Source organism: Parasteatoda tepidariorum, chromosome 7, assembly GCF_043381705.1.
Source record: "Parasteatoda tepidariorum isolate YZ-2023 chromosome 7, CAS_Ptep_4.0, whole genome shotgun sequence".
Classification (NCBI taxonomy): Eukaryota; Metazoa; Arthropoda; class Arachnida; order Araneae; family Theridiidae; genus Parasteatoda; species Parasteatoda tepidariorum.
Window position 1 is genome coordinate 82,162,071 of NC_092210.1, and position 24,916 is coordinate 82,186,986.

At 28.8% G+C, this 24,916-nt stretch overlaps 1 protein-coding gene across 1 annotated transcript; it reads left to right on the forward strand.

The window, feature by feature from the left end:
• The first annotated feature begins 8,570 nt into the window (after positions 1-8,570).
• LOC107451533 (keratin, type I cytoskeletal 9) lies at positions 8,571-24,330 on the forward strand. Its single transcript, XM_016067667.3, has 3 exons — positions 8,571-8,737; positions 17,720-18,311; positions 22,751-24,330. Exons 1-3 carry the CDS (start codon positions 8,714-8,716, stop codon positions 23,386-23,388), a joined length of 1,254 nt encoding a protein of 417 aa, XP_015923153.1. The 5' UTR covers positions 8,571-8,713; the 3' UTR covers positions 23,389-24,330.
• The last annotated feature ends 586 nt before the right edge of the window (positions 24,331-24,916 follow it).

The window sequence follows — 24,916 nt, forward strand, 5'->3', positions numbered from 1 at the left end:
TAAATTTGTCAACAAGAAATTCGATTGCTTTTGAACAAAAACTAACGTAATTTAGCAGATATTCTTGCTTTTCTCTCTGCATTTTTAAAGTTCTCACTGTGTTCTTTTGAAAGATATACTTTGTGAAAACCTGAAATTAATGAACACTGAAATACTCCGAATCCTCTGTAAACCTCTTTCTTGAACCCAAATGTTATTTTCAAACCTGGTCGAGCTTATATTTTATTTTATAACCGCTGTTGAAGAGCCTATCCAATTATGAGTAGCCTTGTAATTTTAATCCCAACCCAGAAGACAAGGAAACTCCTGTAAAAAGTATTAAGAGAAATTTGCCTTCGTAGAACACTTTTTTGGGGAAACTAACCCGCATTTGCATTACGTGGAGAAGAAAAACGCAAAAACCTGCCATGGTTAGCCCGACGGCAAGGAGACTCTAACCCATGATCGCTCAGTACCGTCTATCTCTGAGGATATTTTTACGTCAACACTGTGGTCGGTTCGATCCGAAAGTGGAATTCGTATCGGCCTGCCATCACTGAGATTCGAATCACCTCATTGGGAGGCAAGCGCTCTATCTCCTGAGGTTCGCGATTATATTAAGACTTCAACACGTTGTATAAAGTTCCTTAAAGCGAAAGTCTTTTTTACAACGTGATCATTATTGGATATATCGTACAGCTACCCTGAAGATCTGAAATAACGAAATCATTTGTACGAGACAACTTATTAACAGAATAATTCTAGGGTGAATTGCATAATCGCTACCGAGAGTGATTGCCATTTTCCGTGATATAAAATAATTGAATCTCATTATGACATAAAACTGAATGTCCTTATTCATCAAAACTAAATAAACGACCGAGAACAATTTCATCGTTTTGGTCACCCATCTCTGTAATGTGCTCTACTTAGATCTTTAATTGGATCCGCTTGACTTCTGTTCCTATGCAACTCGTCTTCCATTATCATAATATGAGACACGAGCTTTCCTCTCCACTGACTTTTCACTCTCACTATTTCATCAAATTGTGATGCTCTCGCAATAAAATAATGCAAATATTTATTCTTACATCAATGTCAGGCATAGTAATTGGCTCTTTGGGTCGACTTAACCGGAAATGAATAATGAAAGTAAGACTCGACCATCGTTAAATCATGAAAGCTTGGACTGCCAACAAGTTATTTCTCGATACTTATCAATTTGATGATAATGAGAGTGATGAGTAGAGCCCGGATTTTGATGACCTAAAAAATCCCAACTAATGCCCTTAAAAAATGCAAAAAATGCCCTTAAAAATCCAAAAATTGCGCAAAAAATGCCTTAAATAAAGTAAAAATATTGAATTAAAAAAATGTTTTGCTCTTTAAAATTATTATGAGTCATTTAAAAAATATAAAGCAATGCAATACTTGTTCTACGTTCATTAAAGTTTGAAAAATTTGTTTTATATCCTAAAATAACAAAAAAAGGAAAATATATTGACACCAAAATATTTTTATTTTGTATAGAAACTTTAATGGATATAACAACTTCCATCTCATAATATTACTAAATATCAGAATTACATTGGATTATTAAATGTTTTTTGATAATTTGAAATGTAAACGAGCGTCTCTTGTCTGAAAGTAAATTTTCATTCCTGCAGAAGCTTCTTTCAACGTCTACTGATGTTATAGGTGCGTACTTGAAAAAGACGGTCTCACTTACTGACAATTCTTCTTCAATTTGAAAAGATTTTGCTTCACCTGTTAATATTCTATAGATTTTCTTCATTGTTTGGAAGCCAGTGTAATAATGAAAAGTGATAAGAAATAATAAAAATTGGAAAAAATTAACTAAAAACTTTAAAAAATGCATTAAAATGCAAAATACGCCCCAAAATTTAAATAAAAATGCCCTATAAATCTAAAAAAATGCTCTAAAAGACAAAAAATTTCCAAAAATGCAAAAAATGCAAAAAAATGCAAATGTCATCAAAATCCGGGCCTTAGTGATGAGGCTCTTACTTTAAGTTTGAAACTATAAATAAGGAAGTTTTTTTGTGTAATTAGTATATTTTTTTTTATTACAGTAATTTTAAAAAGTGTGAAACTACTATATTATGTTAATTCGCTACAATCATAATACAGAGTAATAAGAGAGATTTTGGTGAAAAATCGTCGTACTTTTGCCATGCTTTAAGTGATGTTGCGATTTGTAGGAAAATTGTCGCACTTGCGTAACTAGCACCTTTGTGTGCTAACTCTAATGATAAGTTCAAGTAACATTAACTTTAGAGTTAAGAGGAACCGTTAGGCAATACAAAAGTTTACAACTATCGCGTAGATTAACCATTTTAAACTTAATTTCATGGTACTAAAGTCCAACTTGAACGGAAACATGTTTCATTTGAAAGCTTTTTACCTTTCCAGAAAATAGTGTTTGAAAGTAAGATATTGTAGTAAGGCACGTTGTTACACCTTTCATATTTTTTGCAAACTTAAATTGGTGCTAAATTCACTCATATTACCGTACTTCTGCAACTTTGAAATGGTGCTAAATGAATCCATATACAATTTCAATAGAAATATCGCTGAATTTAACACAGTTCAAAAACTTAAGCAAGTTTACATCATATTCTGGTCCGAGGTGGCAAATATTAAGTTTCAACGATGAATTCTTAAACATAGTTTTCATTATTTTTCTACATTATTTTTAAACATCAAGACATAAATATAAAGTTTTATTTCTTAAGTTTTGGTTATTTACAATTAAAGATGTTCTTGAAAATAAATCACAAAAAAAAGCATAATACCTCAAAACAAAGCAGGTATTACTGGTTTTTTCTTCACTGTTAGAAATTTTGGACCACGGTAAACTGTAAAATGGTTCAAATTTTCTGTAACTTTATTACAGTTGAACCATATTTGAGTGCAAAGTTATCCATATTATACAAGATTACGTAATAGTCTGTTTCAAGTGGAACCGAAACCTAATTTAATTGAATACCTTATTTCGGTTACTGCAAATTTGTTCAATAGTATAATTTAAGAATTGAACCGATTTTTCTAAGAAAATACCAAAACTAATAAAAATCCTCTTGTTTGAGTAAAAACAAGCTCAATTCAATTTATTATTTAAATATTCATGAAATACCCGTTGATTTTTAGATTAGGTGTCAATTTTGTGCCATTTTCCACTATACCTTACATTGATGTCTTTTTATGGTTAAATGTCCCTGCCCGGTATACATTTTGCCCGGTAATCTCAACATTGATTTGTTAATGTTAAGTTCCATTGTTGGTGATATTCCGAATACTGACCGTTAACGTGAAGGATTTCCTTTGCAGTCGTGAATTCACTCATCAAGATTTAGCAATTATTTTACGACACCCTTTAACGGGAACAATACCCAATATATCTGCGAATGAAAAATTCTGTCGTATATAGTCCCCCGTTTCGGGCTTTCACCAGAAAACGTTGGTAACTCTTAGGTTTTATAGCAAAGGCTTGATAAAAATCTGAAATGGTAAAATTTTAGAACTCTTCAACAACTTCCGCAAAAAATTTATAAAGAGCAATTAATTTAAAGCAATGCATTACTTCCGTTTCAATATTGAACGAAGCATTAAGCTTAGCAATTGAAATATTCTTTTACCATTGTAAACAATTCTTTTTAAACTTTTTTTATAAAAGACTTTTCTGAGAAAAGCTTAAGAAAATTCGATTCATTTAGAATAAAAAAATAAAAAAAATAAAAAAAATTCAAAGCTTAATTTTCTTACATGCGTTAAAGAGTGACAAGGTTAAGTCAAACTCTTAGTTTTTGCATAATATGTGATTATCACTGTCTTTTGCTTGGAAGGAAATCGTTTCTAATTTTGAAAGGATTAAGAAGCCATTATTTATTTTTGTTTGACACCCGTAGTTGTGAGAGTGAAACACTCTAATTAAGACTTTTAGGAACTTAACTTTTGAAAGCAAACACGGCGGAAATTGAAAAAAAGAAAAAGAAGAAAGCAAATAAAGGAATTTGTTATCACATTAGAAATGTTTGCTAAGTTGGTTTGAACGTTTTTTTTTCATGTATAAATATTTTTTCTTTTAAAAAAGAGAAATTTAAATAACTTTTTGCTAACTTGTTTTCATTTAATTAAATAAGTATTAAAAATCATATCAATTTATAAAAAATGCATACGACAACACTGGCCTTGTTTCTTACGGTGAAATAAATTAAACTATACTAATTAAAAAAAGGATTCTACTTAGAAAAGAGGGGGATATTGGGTGTTTCATAAACAAATTAATTTTTAATTATTGGCAAATAATATTGGAAAATAAATAAGAAATGAACATTATTACTTGAAATTTACGCATGATATTCACAACGCATTTTACCCAGGGCATTCCTCCCAAGCATTTTACCAATGTTGAATAAAGAGTACAAAATCATAGTATATAAAACCGTAATGCTCAATTTTTTAAGAAACCGATGAAATTTGTATTCCATCTTAGTAACAAAGAACTAAAATATCAAACGAGTGAGCTGTCTTACGTAAGTCATCGGTGATTTTTTTTTTTTTTAGTCTGACATAGCTTGAAATGCGCGTTCACGAAAATGAACACAATTCGAAGTGCGTGTTTACAAAAATAGACATAGGTATTTCAGAAAAATGACTATTCACCATCTATCCTAAAAAAACAAACAAACGCTACCGGAAGTCTTGAGGTCCTCTTCTGACGTCATAACATTAAAGTGACCATTTCTTTTTTTGACGCTCCGGATTTATTTGTATATACTCGGAATACTTAGTTTTTCTTAATTTAATTTTTGTGACGTGATTTTGTGAAAAAATGCGTTCTTCGTATTTTAAAATATCATATAAAGATATAAAAAAAGTTCTTTGGGAAATTATCCTGAATTGATTTGCAATTACATGATAGTTAAGATGCGGATTTACGCAATTTGGTTTACGCCAGCAGAAATTCTTATACCTGAATCTTATACCGGAAGTTGAAACAACCTCTACAAACACTGCCCCCTACCGTGGAAAACATGAAACGCGGTCGAGAATAAGGTGAATAAATCATTTAACACATCTCTTTAACTGTCATTTATAACAGTATATTAATTTTATTTGCATCAAAAATAATAATTATATAAATTGTTAATAAGATTAGACTACCTTTCTAAAAAACTTTATCTTAATATGTAGAGAAGAATTACATTATAAAAATAATAATAAAGAAAACAATTCTATAAGTTTCAAACTCTTGAATTTAAAGCGTAATAATAGCAGTACAGGAAAATAACTTTAAATAGGGAATAAAAGAATATTTATGGAAAAACAATACATTTATGGCTTTTATTAATTTTATGCTGATGACAACCAAAACAATATGGAAATGAATAAGGAAAAACTGGATCCTACCACGTGATTTTTCAGCCAATAAAAATGCCCGGACAACANCATGCAACATAATATAAATGATATAGGAAACTATTGGTGGTTCTTAAAGAGTTAAGTAATGGTTTGTAAACATAAGATTATTCATTTTCAGCTGTTACAATCGTCCCTTTACTTATTGTTACAATTGTCCCCAAGAGGCCAGTTCAGCTTCATTTGTTAAAAACAAGCTAGTTAATTAACAAAACTAATCTTTCTTTTATTGAAATGTTAATTAAGGTGTCCACTTACTTATACGGTTAATAATTTTTATTTGCTTAAACAAAATTACTTTGTTACAATATAATACGAAAAAAAGTACTTAGGTAGGGTGAAAATATCTTTTGTGATGTAACTCTTTCAAAAGTACATAAAAATGGTTGCCATTAGGGGTGTATATGTAGATTTATTAAATACACCTTGTGCACCATCTAGGAACCAAATCTAGAACCCGACACTCGAAATTTTTGCTCTGTTACAATCGTACCCTGTTAGAATTGACCCCACTCTCCCCTACCTTCTTGAATATTAGGCAAAAATAATTAATTGTCCAATATGAGAGAGAAGCATGCTAGAATTGCGAAGATATCCGGAAGAAATTACTTAAACTGCTTCCTAAGTTCCGGGTGAGCGAGAGCATAAGCAGGGGGGTAAATGCCTACCCCCATTTTTATTTATTGGTGAAGATAGTTAATTTAATTTTAGTTAATTTAATTTTATTTAAATTTGCTCTCGTATCAATGAAACACGAATTAGCAAACCGTATAACTATTTTAAATACATATCGGTATAACGATTGAAGCACTTGAAGATTTAATATTGATTTTTTTTTAGAAAAAATAATTTTTATAAATTTCAATTAAGGCTAAAATATTTTAAATAATGATGAACAAAAACTTCATTTTGTTAGATTATTTGTAACTCATATAGTAGCATGTAACAAACAGTGCGAAAATGTTTTATTTGCAGGTGTTAGCTGCTTAAAAATGTACTTTTTGTACATGTTACACGCTAATGATTTATGATTAAAATATTTCGATTATCATTAAAATTTCTCTAAAAGTATATTAATTGAATCTTCCTGCTGAAATTAATAATGTTTTCAAACACTGTATCACGTTTTTGTTACTGTGATTTTCAAAAAAATTGGTCAAACTTACCAGAGAATATCATGAAATTTACGGTGTTTCTGGCTTTATGGTAAGACCAAAATGCCCGGTAATTTTTACCGAAGCACTTTGTAATGACTTTGGTAAAATTAACAATAAAATTTTGTTTTATAATCTGTGTTAAAATTTGGTAAATGTGGTAAAAGTTTGAAATTTTATGATGATACCTTAGAGCATGGTATAATAAACCACTTATTTGGTTAAATTCGCTTTTCAGTTTTGCAATTATTACTAAATCTGTAATAACTATAATTTTGAAAAGCAGAGCTTTCAGTAAAAAATTATCACATAAACGGAAAAATTATTATATGAATCTAAGTTTCGATCTTACGGATTTAAAAATTCAAAGAGATTTTTCTGGAAATATGTGATTAAAAATGTTTGTCTTATTCAAATTTCATAATTAATTCATTGTTAAAATAAATCCCAATATGCTGAGATGCTTTTTGTCCAACTAACTACTTTTCGAAATTGCTAAAAAGGAAAACTATTTTCTGCTTTTTCTGTCGGTGCGAAAAATGTGGAAAACAATTATTTATGGTCTAAGCATAACACCACAAACATATTTTTGCATATATACAGTGAAACCTCCAGGAAAGACAACCTCTATACAGCGACCACTTTTGGGAGGTGGGGAATTTTTCCAAAGGCTTTGCGTTGAAAAAAACCCTTAGAAGAGACCATCAAAACCTCCCCTAGCGACCAGGAAAATTTTGTATCTTATTCAGAAAAGGTCAAATAAGGAAATGCGAAAAAATATTAAAACAAAAAATATTATCAAAACAAATTAGTAGATTTAAATGCATTCAAAATATTTATGATTGACACTTACTTAGAAAGCTCTTTTTGACGATCTCTGAAAGAGATTGTCAACCTGATTTCTTTCTAATTAACTCCAAAAATAATCAATGATATATTTTTGGAGTTAATTAGAAAGAAAATTGTTATTTTAGAAAATACTAAGTATCCCAAACAAACAAATCTCTTTTCATTTTTTAAGGCTAACTGATTTTTATGGTAAAAAATTCAATGCAAACTTTTAGAAGAAGAAGAAAAAAAAAACACAATTGTTTGTTTATTTAAATCAGTTCTATAATTCATAAAGGGTAAATTTATTTTTGCTCATAATTATATTAGCAAAGGCCATTTTTATTGAAGCTGATTTTTTTAATCGATCCAGTTTTCATAACGCCAACACAAGTGGTATTTCTGCACCAAGAAAATGACACTGAGTAAAATTAAAATTGCTTGCGAAAAATCATGTACCTCCGGTAACATTTCGAAGTCAAAGAACGACCAACCTCCATTAGCGACCATTTTACTATGGACCAACAAATACGAATATTTCTCCTCAAACCTTCAATAACGAAGAATTCCTCATTATTAACTTGTTCTTTAATAATTTTATCTATTACAACGAAAAACATCTGAAGTTCATTGGGTTTTGCAAACTTACGCAACAAATAACAATACGGTCTGATTTCAGAAACAAAACGAAGTATTTTAAACATATTTAAACGGTGATTTAAACCCTAAATGCTGTCATTAATAGGATGGTGATTATATTTTGTCATACGTGCGTGTGAATAAATGCATGCATAGAAAAAAAAAACTTTTTTTCTTAATCTTAAATTATTTCTGCATAAGAACAAAATATGGAATAAAAATAATAGTAACTTTTCATGCGACACCTTTCAAGATAATACATATCTCCCTAATGTCACGTGCATCAAAGCATTAAAACCAACAAAAAATAATTACGAATCTGGCAATATCTTTCGAGGTCCAGTAATCGTCATTTTCTTCAGCAGACGATTTTTTTAAACTGCATCATTTCATTCTTCTGCTGAAAGAACTTTTTCACAAGAACCAGTTTTGCTCTGTTTTTTACGGTATTTTTCTAGTAAGATGGGAGGAGTCACGATGGGGGTGGGTAATTCAAACTTTTATTCGTTTCGGTTTCATGATCCACTACATAAACGATATTTAAAATGATACTCCACAGAAATCGAGAGGCCAGTAGCAACTTGACCAAAGGATAGAGGCAGTACATTAGAATATTTAACTCGGAGTAATACCCAAAATCATTTCAGTACTTGGAGTCTAGCGGCAGAAGCATGACACCTGTTAAACTCACTTGGGTATGTATTAGTTTTGAAGTGTGTCTATTATTTTCCAAACGATTTAAAAATAATAATAACATTTAATAAAATTTATACAATTTAAGATTTTTAGTCGTAGTTTTAAAGCAAATTATTGCATAGATACGAATGTTCCCCGCATAGAATTATAACCTAATTTTTAAACACTAGGGATTAATAAATTTTGAAAAAAAAATCAATGAAGTATAATTAGAATGCTTTTTGATGAAAGCATCCGATTATAAAAAAGATCCATTTCTAAATAATAAAAAAAAACTATTTATTGAAAACATTTAATATATTAAAAATATTATTAGCTAAAACTATTATAAATATTAAATATTAAAGCTAACTTTTGGTGAATTTTAAAATTTATAACCATCTTCTTATTTCTCACCTGAAAAAAATTAAGCTGTATGGGCTTTAACTCTTTTATCGCGATGGATCAGATAATATTCCAGGAATATTTCCTATGATCTATTGATGTATTAATGAATACGGTTATTAATTGTAGTTGATTTTCAACGAATTCGCCTTTTGTTTTAATTTTAGTACTGCTTGGAAACTCAAAAAGCAGAGGGTAGGACAAAGGCACGCATCATTGTTGAGATGAAAGTGTTAAATTTTTGACTTGTCAGTGATTGACTTTTTTAAATTTATTAGCTTTGAAAATTTTCTAAAAAACCAAAGCAGGAAAGCTAATACCAAAAGTAACCATTAGAATTATTAAAATATTAAAACAATTATGGAAAAATAATATTACAGTGTAGTTTAAATGATTGATTGATTGCATATAGAGGACTAGTAACCGAATCTGAAATCTGTTAAGTGCGAAATTTGAAATAGATTTATTATTCTTACAGCAACAAAACTAAACGCTGCTCTAAATTAGGCATGGTAAAAAAATGCTTCGGAATCTCGGGTCTCTTGCCAGAAACATACTTCTTAAAATCGAATGATTTTTAGGCAATTTCACTTGAGACTTGAATTATGCATGATTTTGGTCTTCCTGTAGCTTAAAATAATATCAAGCTTTACGAGCATTTACCAATAAATTTTAAAAGACACTTTTAAAAATAAATTTTAATTCCAAATATAGCAAATTGTACTTTTCAAAATTATTTTCACAAATATTAATTAAATCTTAAATAATCTTAATTAAATCTTAATTTATAAATAATCTAAAATTCCTTGACATACTTGGCTATCTTAGTATTTCAATACTTATTATTCATAGTATTTGGCTCTTTATTTAATGCACGGTACAAAGCTAACAAAATTTCCATTAAGATTTTTTCGTTTTAATTTGCGTCGTTGAGAGACTACATTGAAAGCTATAAACACATCTGCGCAGAAAAAAAAAGTCGAATCCAAATATTAATGTATGAAAAAGAAAAAACGGTTATAACCACGCGGAGAAAGAAATTCTGGCAAAATTACCGTACTGAATGATAATGAAATTCCTGGGTAAAAAATAATAATTCTTATTAATAAAACCAAAATATACTCTATTTAAACCAATAATTTGGTAATTTTTCAATTTTACCGGACGTTCTGATTTTTAAAACTATAGTTCTGATTATAATTTTAGCATTCTTATAATTTTAACGTGAAAAGCCCGTAATTATTTATTAGTAATACGTTGAAGCTGTTCGTATGGAAATAGCTCTTTTGATTATAGGGATTTTCTTAAAAAAATTTAAAATAATTAATAAATTTCCTTAAAATTTCGTTATGATTTTAAGATGCGTCACAATGTGACAAATTTTGCTTAACGTTTTAAATGTAAAATTAAAAAGTGATTCGACAAAAAAACCCGTTTAAAAATTTATTTTTTAATCAAATTGCATTTTTATTAAATGTGAAAATAATGCATTCTGATTCATATATCGTAAAAACAGACATTTTGTATTAATGAGTAATATTTTTCTCTTTTTTACTAAATATTAATTGGAATATTTTATCTTTCACTCAAAAAAGGCAAACTAAAATTAAAATATACCTTTAATAATAGGTTTAAATAATATTAATGATAATAAATCACTTTTTGGATTAAACAATTTAAACATTAGCAAGCCTTCATTACTAAATAGGGAGTTAATTGTATCAGAATTGATCTACAAAAAGTTTAGAAATTTAAGGTTTTAATTGTGATATTTATAAATGTGAATCGCAGAAATTTTGATTAAAAAATTTACTGTTTCTATCATATTGTTTTCATTAGTGAATATGATTCAGTTATTCCTTCAAAACTTCTGGAATAATTCCCATTTGTGAATCGTGCTTGTTTTTTAATTAAATTATCACCTAAGATATCAGTTTAAATATTTTAGTGTCATCAAAATCAATTGCTGAACAGCTTATAACTGTGATTGAATGCAAAAAAAACCAAAAATGTCGGTATTTCACCACTCACGTTTTTGCAATCGATTAAAAATTATCCTAATTTTTATGAGACATGTAAAAAGTCCTACATTAATTCATTAACAGAATTCTTACGTTTTGAAATAGTTAAACTGGATGCTCTAGCATTAATTTCAAATTATATAAACAAAACAATTCTTCAGAAAAACGAAAAAAAAACTTTTTTTTTTTCATCTTTTCATAGCGTTTCTCCCCTTTAAATAAACTTATTCACTGGAACAGTTTTTTTTTTAAGAAAAACTTCCAATTGTGTCGTTTTCTAATTAAAATTTGTTTTTATTTATCTCAAAATATTTCTTTTTCTTGTTTATTTTAAAAAAGAATATAATAAACAACCAGGAAGCATTGCTTTCTTTTTAACTTTCTACGATAGCTTTGGCGTACTTTTCCTTATGAGAGGCACCATTAGATGCGCTAGGGAGCGTATAATAAGTATCATGACAAAATGTAATGAATATCTCTTGATTTTTTATACTTTATGAAAAACGTTTTATTCTAAGATTGTACAGACGGAATATATCACTTCCTCATTTTTTTAATATAAAAAGATTTAAATTTTTAAATATTCATAGGCATGGAAAACCAATTTATTCATCAAATTGATATTTTCGATATGATATTAGATTATTTAATTGTTATTACTATTGTAACTAAGAAGATATACAGTTAATATAATTAATTTAATATTATTAATTTAATATTATTAATTCAATATCATTAATTTAATATTATTAATTCAATATTATTAATTAAATATTAATAATTATTTCTAATGATAGATGATTTATAAATATCTTTGTTTTAATAGTTTTCTTAAAATTTGATGAAAAAAAACAACTAGTAAAAACAATGAAATTGAAGTTTTTGAGCTTAGATCATAATAACCTTAGTTTAATGTAATTCAGTATTAAACTAAGCACAATGTTCATTGTACTTAACAACATTCTTCTTCTTTTATAGTCTTGCAGCCTTGTTTTGCTGAACAATGTTGTTCTAAACATTTTTAATCTTGAATTTCTAGTATGAAATTTGTACTTTTAATTTAAAGTAATATGAGTGCAATGCGCATTTCCATAGAATAATATGCATACATTTTTTATTTACGTAAAACCAAAACTTGGACAGTTAATTAAAGAAAATACTCGTTGCTAGTTACAAATATTAGTAATTAGTTATAAGCCACCAGAATTGGATTTTAAAAATTTAAGCTCTGAAAAATGCAACAATGTAGAATCAATAAAAGTTTGCGTAGTGAATTCGGGTTTTTAACAAATCCAAGTTTTCATTTTTGTGTAAAATTTTTTTTAAAAAAGTATTTTTTATTGAAGAGAAAATAAGTAATATATTAGCGATTTGTCAAGAAATTTTTGTAGTCATTAAATAAAAAATATTGAGAAGTACAGTAAATTTCCAAAAAAAATTTATTGAATTTTTAACGGAAAACTCTAACCAGTACATTTTTAAAAAGAAAAAATATTTTTAATTTTATTCTTTTTCAGTTATCAAAAAATTAAGTTAACGCTGAATGCACTTACTGTGTGGCACAACTTAAACTTCTTCTGGCTCTAAAATATTTAATTATTCAACCACGACCTAACAAATAATGTTATCCCCATGGAAATGAAAATAATTGAAGGAAACAACCAAAACAAGGAAAATTATTTCAAACCAGCATTTCCTACACTGAGTAAAAAAAGTATGGTCAAAATTACCAGAATATGGTAACATTTATCATATTTCTGTCTCAATAGGAACACCAAAAATCTCAGTAATATTTACGAAAGCGCTTGGGTCATGAATTTGGTAAAATCAACAATAAGATATGGTTTTGTAATATGCAATAAAAGTTGGTAAATATGGTAAACTTTTGAAATTTTGTAATGACACCTTAGAGCATGGCATAAAAAACCATTTATTCGGCTAAATTTATTTTTTAGTTTTGTATCTTTTACTAGAAATGTGGTAATAAGAACTATAGTTTTGAAAACCAGAATTTCCAGTTAGTCGTTGCCATAAGAACGGAAAAATTATCAGATGAATAGTTTAGATATCGTATATTTCGGCTTAATAAACCAGAACTATGCTTTTTTTCTACCAGGAAGGGCATTACCATAAAGTATCGTAATTTTACTAAAATTTTTTCCTTCGTGTATCAAAAGGCTGAATTGGGCATTTTCTTTTCTTTTGGAATGACTCTTTTTCAAAATATTTTTTACACTTAATTATTATTCCTCTTTTTTTTTCTTTGCAAAATTCTCATTTGATATATATATTTGTATAATTTGAATACATCATAAATAGAAAGGGAATAACTATACTCTTGGATACTAAAAATTATTTTAGCCTTTACTCTCCATAGTAAAAGTGATCCGCATAATTACTGTACCAAGTCGATTGTGTCCACTAGGAAGTGAAAAAGTAAACAAATTATTAGTCTCAAATTAGTATTTAAGTCAGAAAGATACAAAAACACTGTCAAAATCTTGAGCAATCAGATTGATTGCCAATCAAACAAGTTTCGTTTTCTATTCTCGGGGATGACTAGTTAGATTACGATAGCGTATTGCTTTTTTTTTCTGGCATAAATGTCACTAGCATTAACAATGCTGCGAGAATATCTAAATAAAGGTATTTTTTAAATCTATATCATAATGCAGCATTTAGACTTTTTAGCGTTTATGAAGAAAACTTCATATTTTAGCTCAAACATTTTATTTTATTAACAAAAATTAAACTTAATTTATAATTAAATTAGACTATTTTATTATTTGTTTTGTAAAATGTGAGTTTAATTCTGTTCTAGGTTTTTTCAGCATTTTTAACATTGTTCTTTGTTTTATTTTGATGGCAAATATGTTGACATAATGTTGCTCACTTTAAAACTTTCAGAAAACATCTAAGAAAATCTTATAAAGTTTAACTATAGAGTTAAACTGCTCTATTTAATAAAATGTTAATAACATCCAGTGAAATATTTTAGAAAAACTATGAAACTCAATTCTATCTTCATCAATAATGAGAAAATAATTGAAAAGCTGCATTAAAGCTTCTTCAAATGGTATGCTTCAAATGGAAAATTTCGGTACCCTTACGAATACTCGTTAAACTGCTATGTTTATAATAAAGATAGTCGTTACAAAACACATACATAAAAACTGTTTGCTAAGTAGTTAAAATTTAAGCAAATTAAATGAAAATATGTACTTTTCTAGTTTATTTTTCGACGTTTAAATAACAGAAGTAAAGCAATACAATTAATACAGACTTTTAATCATTTTTTTTTATATTTTACATTTCTTCTTAAAGTTAATACGATTTCACTCTCAAAAAATTTTAAGTTTGCAGATCCATAATATCTTTTTAATTGCTACAACTTTAATTAAATGCTGGATTTGAGCCATATTATTATTAAATTATTTTAAAGTTCATGTTATAAAAGTAAAATATATCATGTTATAAAAAAACGTCATTATGGTTAACGATATTTTAATATATTTGCTCGATATTACGGTTAAAATGTGCTAATACTATGGGGCACCATTGATCAGATTTTTTCTGAGGCTTTAGAAGCTTTAGTCGCAAGCAGTTCTTGGTTCAACCCATATTTTTGTTTTAAAATAAATCTAAATCTCATTCGTTATCGTGACTTGAATAACGTCTTATTTTATTACTCCTTCAGTCGAGTTTTAGAAAACTTCCGAACGTTTACAGCATTTTTCTTATCTTTCTATTGTTCTTTGGCGTACAGAATTTAAATTATTTCAAATTACAAAATGGCTCAGATAAATTCAAATAAAATGTCCAATTGGATTTCGCAATAGAGCAGAGAGTTATTTCTTTAGCTCATTTATTTCGTCATTTATGAAAATTTCATCTGACTTGGAGGAAATTTTAGATAATATGGAATCGCAGACAATGGGTAAAATGGAATAAAAGCTTAAATTTACATAAAACCCATTGTTTACTGAGTTTTCTTTTTCTCGATTTCATATTGGAAAAATTGAAATTATATTAGTTTTAAATCGATAGTTCATATCAGAAATTTACTACTTCAACAAAAGAGAATTGCTTTACTTTAAAAGAAAAGAAACCATTGTCCTATATATTAAACAAACAAAAACAATACTATGCTTTTGATCTCTATTTAAAATATCATTCATATATTTATATAATAAATTGCATTAATAAAATTTTTAACAATATATGAGCTTCTAGTTTCTATATTTGGAATGTACGCATCCAAAAATTCGTACACGCATTAAAGCCTCAATTTTAAATTCATCAATACTAAAAGTAATATTACGAAAGTAAAAAGAGATGTTGATGGTTATAGTTTTTGTTGTTCAACAAAAAGAAAATTTTGGTTTCGAAAACTTTTGCCTTATCGTTTCTTTTATCTCTATTTCAAAAACTCATCACTCAACTCTATTTTTCTTTATTATTAAGTAGTTACAGGGCAATATTTAAATCGTCATCAAACGAAATATAATATTTATGTTTGTTGATATGCAACCAGGTGTGTTGATTTCTTAGAATGCTAGCAACTTTTGGCTCCAAGCCTGATCATAGACATTTCTCCTTCTTGAACGCGTTACTCTTAGTATTCGAGATCTAGTACTACATGAATACTTCATCAATACCTACGGGAGGTACTGACCCAGGAGTTTCCTTGTCTTCTGGATTGGTTAAAAAATTACAAAGCTACGGGGTTGAATATTAGTAGTCGTAAACCCAAAAATTGGGTCGGCTGTTCAACGGCAGATATAAGATATAAAAATAAAGTATGATATTTCATTTATAAATAATAATAATTATCAGAGCATTAAATGATTGCCTCAAAGTTTTCCAATTACAATAGGAAACGAACTCTCTCGAATACTGAAAATTAGAATGTAATTAGACGGGGAAGAAACTCTGTTTCCGAATTTTAGGAGCTTGCGTGATTTCATTTGAAACTTAAAATCAATAAATTTTGCAGGATGCGGAACTTCTCACAATCCGATTTAAATAATTTAAAAAACTTTTGATCTTTTTTTAAAAAAATTAATGCCAGAAGAAATTTAAGTTGTGCCGCAAAGTTCAGTGTTAGTTTTGCAACTAGAATCGATGAATTTGAAACTGGAATATTCAACGTTTGCATAGTCTTGTTTCGCTAACAGTTTTTTCATCTTACCTATTTGACTTCCAAAATATCATATCACAAACAATAAATTCATTTTTCCAACAGAATCTGAATTTGTTTAAATTTTATTTTTTGTATGCACTTCTTTTATAAAAAACAAAACGTTTAGACGAATTCTTTAAGAAAAATTTAAACTAAATTGAATATAAAATTATTTTTTTTAGCTATTATCAGGAAGATAAGTTGATATTAAATGTTTAGATAGTGGTTAGCTGTTGCTTGTTCGAAATTAAACATTAGCTGCTCCTAATGCAGACGTTTAATATTTTATAAAAATGCTGTTACCCTAACAATGTCCTTTAAAATAATAGAAATTCCCTTCTTTTAATTTTCATGCAAATAAAAAATAGACGAACTTAGAGGAGTGAAAAATATTGCTAAATAATTAAATAAACTGTAGTAAAAAACATACCGTCATTTGACCCAGTCATTTAGAAGATATTTTTAAATTGTGTCAAATGTTGCAGCCTTAGAGAAATACCCATCGTATTAATACTATGTAAGACAAATATATGTAGATATTAACAATCTAATACCTTCTGATTTTGAAGTATAGCGAAAATTTGCACTCATTTATGCTAAAATTTGAATTCAAGTTTTACCAAACTTTTTATCGATAACAGAAAAGTGTTTTAATGTGCCCTATTGGTCTCAAGAACATTAATTTAAAAGTAAATTAGAAACAATCAACATTTTTTCGAATCATTTTTTTAAAAAAGTATTTTAGTATTAAATAAGTTATATCAATGCATTATTTTGGTTACAAATCAATTAACCGTATTAATCTGCATTACATGAATCTTTAAAATCTGTAATAAAGATGGGTATTCAAGTTATAAAAATAAAAAATGAACAGTAAATAAATATAGAATATTAAATTTAACCTTCTCATTATAGAAGATTTAATTAAAGAATTTTCGACATATTTTAGGAAAATAACTTTAGGAAAAAACACCCATCAGAATTATATATTTTTTTCAATGTTAGGCGGTGTAAGTATTAAAATATGCAAAAGCAACTTTACACGCTGCAGTATTAAAAGAGGAATGCTGTTGAATATGGTAAATATTAGGGGTGATAATATTAAATCCAGTAAAAAGTGAATAGTTGCAAAAAATCCTTAATTTTATATGTTCTCTTCAAATTCAATCTTTTTTATTATGATGCCTACAACGTGTACCAAATTCAAACCTCATTTGAATGCAGACAAAGTTTTTGTGACAAAAAAAAATAATGGTCAATAATCAAATTGTCAATATCGCAAAAATAAAAGAAATTAAGTAATAACTTTAAAAAAAAACTCCTGAAATTTCCTAAGCGTTCCAATTTTAATTCACTTTCAATTATTTTAGATGTGTTTCTTTCTTTAACTGCAGGTACTATTGCTGCTCTGTCTAGCATACATAGTAATGGCCAAAAAAGAAACAGCTCCAGAACCATTGGAAGAAGAAGAATATGAAGATGAAGTGGACGAAAAAGAAGTTAAAGAAGCTTTACAAGCAGATGCATCTGTGTATGGACCTTTGGTAGGTGGTGTTGGTGGCATCGGCTTCTCCAGCGGTGGCGGTGGAGGATATTCTGGTCATGGCGGTGGCGGAGAAGGAGGTGGATATGGTAAACATGGCGGCCACATCGCTCATAATATCCACGAGCATGATAGTGGACACAAAGGATATTCCGGATATGATGGTCATGGTGGTCAGGTTGGAGAAAAGAAACACGGTGTTCATGAAGAACATTCTCTTGCCGATGAGCAAGGGCATCACAAAAAATTTAAAGAAGAGCACGCTGTTCATGGAGAAGGTATAAAGAAGGGAGGAGAATCATATGAAAAAGATAACCACCATGGAGGACACCAAGAACATAAAGTGGGGGGAGAATACTTCGATAAATATGGGAAGGATCAGAAAGGAATAGTAAATGGTGGTTCCCATCAAGAAGGTGTACAGGCTGAAGAAAAACAGGGCGGTGAGTAGAAAATTTCAGTTAATCAATTTGTTTAAAAGCAAGCAAATCAAAAATCTCAAGCAATTTTTAAAATCCCAACTTTAGTATTGAATTAAATATTGCTTAAACCATGCTAAAATCGCCATTCAAATTGCTAAATTTATAAACTTGAACTATAGCAAACTAACAATAGGAAGTGATATGTAAAATTATTAAGGGCATTTAACAATAATGCTAAAACTGATCTTTTTCTATTCACCTTTTTGCAGCATCTAAGCAAAATATTGCTTCATTTTTTTATCACAGAATATTTACATACACACGTTTATACTGTGATAACTGTTAATACATATCTTCAGTAGAAATTGTTTTAAGAAATTATGAACTGAAAACTTTTAATTTTTTAAAAAGTTTCATCAAAAATCTTTCATAACTGAAAAAGCATACCTGTTAATGCTAAACATTAACGCAGCATACAACTGATCTAATCTCAAATATCCCCCAAACAATTTCAAAGCGACGTCATAAGCAGTTTCTGAGAAAAGGCATATCGAAAAAGGTCAGTTTGCCCTGCCGATTCGAAATTTTTTGTGTATAATAATAGTACATGGTAATAATGCAACTTTTAAAAAAATAAAATAGAAAAATCTGTAAATCGCAGGATAATATTCGATCACCTCTACATATGTAAATGCGATAGTCTGTCTGTATGTTCGCAAATAACTCGAGAACGGGAGCACCGATTTTGTGTTACTTTCTACAGTTAGCGAATTTTTATGGGGTAATTTGTAAGCAATCACCTGTTTCCGGCATTACATGGTTCAGAAGCAGTATCGAAAATTCGAAATTTCATTGATAAAAAACCATTATAACAAATTAAAACGAGCGCTATCATGGAAACAGCATTTTTACATATTTTTTTTAAAAAAAATAGAAGTAGGCGAAACCACTAGAAAAAATTTAATATCCTTAAAGCTTGCTAAACTTATAATTGCAGTACTGAAGTAAAGTGTACTAGAAACAGATATGCAGGCTAGCATAAGTTATCGAAAATTGAAGAAATGTTATATTTCACCGTCAGTTGTAATTTTAAACCTAAATATGTTTATTCTTATTTGCCCAAGCAGCATTTCCCTTTCAAAGCATTTAAATTTATTAAATTCGAATTCGCGATCGCAACGAATTATAGGGGGCGTTGTTGTATGAAACGAATTCTTGTGATTTCCATAAGAACAGTCATTCAGTTGCTCAGGAAAGGTCTTCAGTGTAGCATTGTAACGTTCCTTCTTTTTGTGACTTATTAAATTTAAAAAAGAAAAATGTTTGATATTCTTTCTTACGCAAGCAAAAACAAAATGGTATCTCTTTTTTTTTATAGAGAAGGAACATCCAAAGCACAACGGAAAAATATTTGTAAATAAACACGAAAAAAATCTGTATCTTCTTATTAGAGTTAAAATCTAATGCCTGAGAAGTAGTTTTACTAAATTTAATGATAAAACATTAAAGGCCTATTTAAACTGTACATTCCATAATTTTAAGAATCATATTACTTCGAACACTAAAATATGCAAAAAGTATACATAAGCTCACAATTTTATTTAATTTAATTTTGCAAAAAGAGTTTTTTGACAACAATTTTTATCAAAAAATTTTACGTTTCAATAAAAATAATTATTTATAAACTAAAAAACGTAAAATAAAGGATGTTTACAAAACAAAAACAAAAAAAAAAACGATTCTAAAAATTCCACACATTAAAATAAAAAACTTTCATGTTTCTATAATCTAGTATCGATCAAGAATTTACAAATAAAATGACTATAAAATCCGAGAAAACTTGAACAGTTTTTGTATTTAAATCAAGATAAATTTCATAGATTGCTGCTTTTTAATCCATGGTAGGAATTAAATGTCTTTCTTTTTCTACTAGTCGCACGCTGGTCTCATGGTCATGAAAAATGTTTCAGTCTCTAATTTTACCCATGCAATACATGATTACGTTTCCATTTAGTTTAATTTGGTGAAACACATATAAATATAAAATTCGAATCAACTGAATGTTTTGGTGTAAGGGATGAGGGGGGAAAATCCGGCAAAAACCATTTTGCATTTATCTATGCTGCTATTAATAGTATTTCTTTTCTCGAGATTTAAAAAAATATTTATTAATAAACAAATTGAATGAATTTCTGTTTTAATACTGCTAATCATCTATTGCCGGGAAAAAAAATTTCCGTTTTTGGTTAAAAACACGATCAAATCTGACTTATTTATCCATTATAAAAATAGGATAAGTTTTATTTGCGAGATCAATATAACAGATACTATACTGTTAAAACTTAATAGAAAAATATCCTTTACTTAATAATGAATAACGCTCGCTTTCGAGATAATGCAATTCTTAATTTATTAAAAATGTACAAGTATTCCGCTTTTGAAAAAAGTTCTTTTTATTCTTCATGCTTTAATTTTTTTCAATATTTTTAAAAATATTTGTTTATAATCAAAACAAATTTCTTGATAATAAGCTGATTTCTGCAACAATAATTTTTAAGACAATTCATTAATACCTATTCAAACTTATTATCACGCTTTAATGATATGATTGCAGAACTCTTTTTTAAGTGCACGTAAAGATTGAATTAAAGTTTGCGTCATCTCCTTGGAAAATTCTTAGAAAAGAAATTTAAAACCATATTAATTAAACTTAGAAAAAGTTTTCGTTTTTATATTTGAAATAAGTGAATTTAACTTGCGGGAAAATTTCGTTCTACTTTTACCATCTTATCTTTATTTTATCAATAAACCTTCAACTATAGGCTTTTCTTTTCACTATCTAGGATCCAATTAAAACTTCCAAGCGATAAGTTTATCTTACCACTCTAATAAATTCCAGTGCAGTCTAATTCAAACTGTTTACTTACTAATTATAGAGATATCTTTTCTTGTTTTAAAAGTTCATTAGTATACGTTAATTATCTGTTTTACTATTTTGATTAATTAAGTTCTTAACATAAGACTCTTAAAATTAAGCATAACGATTTTTTTAAGATACATATAATAGTTAGACAAATGAGGGTAGAATGTATGAAAAATATATGCAACACTTGAAAAAAAGTCGACTTCTTTTTAAAATAAATTATTTTAATTTGGACATAAAAAATATTAAAAAAGCATTGTTTAAAATCGCTGAAAAAAATCATCATGGAAATTTTATTAATAAAGAAACTAGCGTCATCAACAAATATATATAAGTATGAAACATATCAATTATTTCCATAATTTCTCATTGTTACACTACCCTCTCATCTTTTATAATTACAATTTGACTTCACAAAAGTAATCTAAAAGAATTTTAAGAATTTAATGCAAGTTAAAAGTGAGACTATGATTACTTTTTAAAAAATGCAGTAGTGTAAAATTTAAATTTAATTTCTTTTTCCTCTTTTTTTTAAATCAATTTATAATTTATAACTATTTTTAGTAACTGTGTTTAATACAGTATTTTGTTGTTGTTCATTTACGTCGCACTAGAGCTGCACAATGGGCTATTGGCGACGGTCTGGGAAACATCCCCGAGGATGATCCGAAGACATGCCGTCACAATTTTGATCCTCTGCAGAGGGGATGGCACCCCCGCTTCGGTAGCCCGACGACCTGCACGCGAAGTCGAGCACTTTACGGTGGAACAGTTTAACGAGGACCAATACCGCACACCCTCGGTCCCTACGCGGGCTGATCCAAGTGGTCACCCACCCGCACACTGACCGTAGCCAGTGATGCATGACTTCGGTGATCTGCTGGGAACCGTGTTCTAACGATCAGTTCACTGCGGGGCAAATCATTTTTTTTAAATCATTACATCAGAGGACATTGTGTTACAATAATGATATTAAAGTAATTAGGGGCATAATTAACATTACAACACATAACATAAACTAATTAAAATCAATACACAATAAAAACTCAATGTAATTCTTAATTTTTATTACTCATAATTTTTATTTACTTAAAATATGATTTTATTTACTCAAAATATGAAAGTTAAAAATTGAAAAAATAAATTTCTCTAAATTCTAAATAGGAATAAATTTGACGCTTACTTTTTTTAGTTTGACAATCTTTATAGCAAAAGTTCTTATAGTATAAGTAGCCATAACTAATTCTTCCACTAAACGAACTTGGATGATTCCATAAGTTTCTGTCCCTTCTTCTGGCCAGTACATGTCACACTTCCTCTGAAAAAAAATTTTAGGTAGTTATTTGTTCCTCAAATATGAATATTTAAATAAATTACTATGGTTCACTGATGAGAGTAGTCAGAAAGTATTTTGAAGGAACTCAGCTATGAAACTTAAAATCATTAGTGCAGTTGAGAAAAATCCACTCCAAAATTGCATGATGCTATTAACTAGTGTAATAAAAATTACGTAATATTAACATTTTTTTTTTCATAGGTCATGGTCAGAAAGGAAACAAAGTCGGGGGTGAGGTCTTTAAGGACAAAGGCCACAAAAGCCGAGGATTCAAGAATGTCTATCACAAAGAAGAGCATGGAGAACACAAAACCTTCCATGATGATTTCCATGATAGCGATTACAAAAAGAAATATCAAGATCACCACGACTTTTACGATCATCATGGGGGTAAATTCCAGAAGGGATATGGGGGAAAGAACTATCACGATGAAAAGAAACACGGCGATGATTACCACAAATTTGGAAAGGCCGGTCACGATTCACATGAAGCAGGACAGCATAAGAAAGGACATGCGCATCACCACGTTGAAGATGCTAAGAAACACCATGGTGGTGCCCATCATGCGTCATCTCATGATGCTGGACATCACAACAAAGGTCATCTGCAAAAACATTCAGATGGATATGGAGGAAACTATGGTGGGGGTGGATACCACAAGAATGTCTATGGACATGAGGCTAAACATAATAAGGAGCATGATGTTGGTCATGGTGCTGCTTATGGAGGGCAACAGGGTGGACATCAGGCTGGATACGGTGGGGCACAAGGAGGTGGTCAGCAAGGCTACTACATACAAAAACCTATACCTGTTCCTGTGCATTATGGATATTATTAAGGGCCTTAAAAAATCCTTGTTCAGTTTTGGAACTGTAAGCACACATTGACGAATAGGATTTTATTTGTATTATATTGATGTTGGATTATATATGTTGATTGGAACTTGTTGAATTTTCAAATGAAGTTCAATTATTGTTCACCTGCTAATTTGTTGAAAATTACTACCATGTAGTAGCAGATGACATGATTTGGAAATCATATTAGGAAATTACACCCATGAATTTTCGCTTTTCATATCCTTGATTTGCATTCCAATCTACGCCATCATTGAAAAATATTGTGCTGTCAAATAGTATATTTTTAGTAACATCAAACTTTTTCCCTTGTCAGCATTTTTAATACTATTTATTAATTTATTACATTTTGTTTTGGGAAAAGGAACGTAAATTTTAAAGTGAACTTTTTTAACTTCGTAAACATGCAATTAGAGTATAACTAAAGTACTAAACAATGTAAAGAGGGGGTAATATAATAGAAATTTCGCTTCGAAAAGTTGAGACAGAAATTTTCGAACACATCTTGCTAAGAGTGTTGGTTGGATTTAAATCAAGGTTTGATCAACATAGATATTTTTGGTGCAGTTTTTTTTAATACAAATATTATTGCAATATTTGAAAGCTTCACTGAAAATGAGCAATTAATATCACTAGTTTCTGTAGTTAATCAGCACAATTTATATTGCTAATGCACGTCAATATGTAAATACGCAGTATTTTACAGCACTTTAGTTTCTGTGATAAAACTAAGTGCTGCAAATTAGCAATTTATAACATAATTGTCTTCTGTGATGCACATAGCACAAAACATATTAATGTAAAACGCATTTATTTTAAGGGGTGCACGCGTTTAGATGTTAAAATTTGTGTGGAGTCTTTTGTTCTGTTGTATTGCAAGAATCATAATATTTTTTTATAAATCAAATAAAATACCTTTTGAATTAGTTGTGAATTTCTAATTTTTTATATAATACATTATTTAGAGCTTATAATCATAGATATCTGTATGTATTATAATATCTGTAAAAGGTCGTGTCGTCATAAGTCGAACTTCATAGTTGTGTACTCGGTACTATAATTTAATTTGAACATGAGCTACTTCAGCATCTTACTAAATTTTTAAGGAAATCGTACCGTATTACAGTTCCAGGTACAGATATCATGGTTCAGAGTTAAAGCAATTTTTTCCTATGTAATGGCAATCACTCCTATTTTGTATGGTAAAAAATAGGAGATTCAAATAGCTGCTCTCCTGACTAAACAGCAAATTATACTTTATTAAATGAAATAAATATTTTTTTTACGAAAATTACAGTACTGTATGGTGAAGACATTTCTGATTTTATTTATATTTTTCTTTTCACTATCTAGGATCCAATTAAAACTTCCAAGCGATAAGTTTATCTTACCACTCTAATAAATTCCAGTGCAGTNATATATACATACATATACAGAGAGAGAGATGTATATGGATAGATAGATATATGTAACTCTGGCTAATAAAACCCGAAATATACGGTATTCAAAACG

Excerpts from the sequence above, each read along its gene's own strand:
- LOC107451533 (XM_016067667.3), top strand. The coding sequence starts at position 8,714 with ATGACACCTGTTAAACTCACTTGG. Across the intron at positions 8,738-17,719 it reads CACCTGTTAAACTCACTTGG|GTACTATTGCTGCTCTGTCT; the intron begins GTATGTATTAGT and ends CTTTAACTGCAG. Across the intron at positions 18,312-22,750 it reads GGCTGAAGAAAAACAGGGCG|GTCATGGTCAGAAAGGAAAC; the intron begins GTGAGTAGAAAA and ends TTTTTTTCATAG.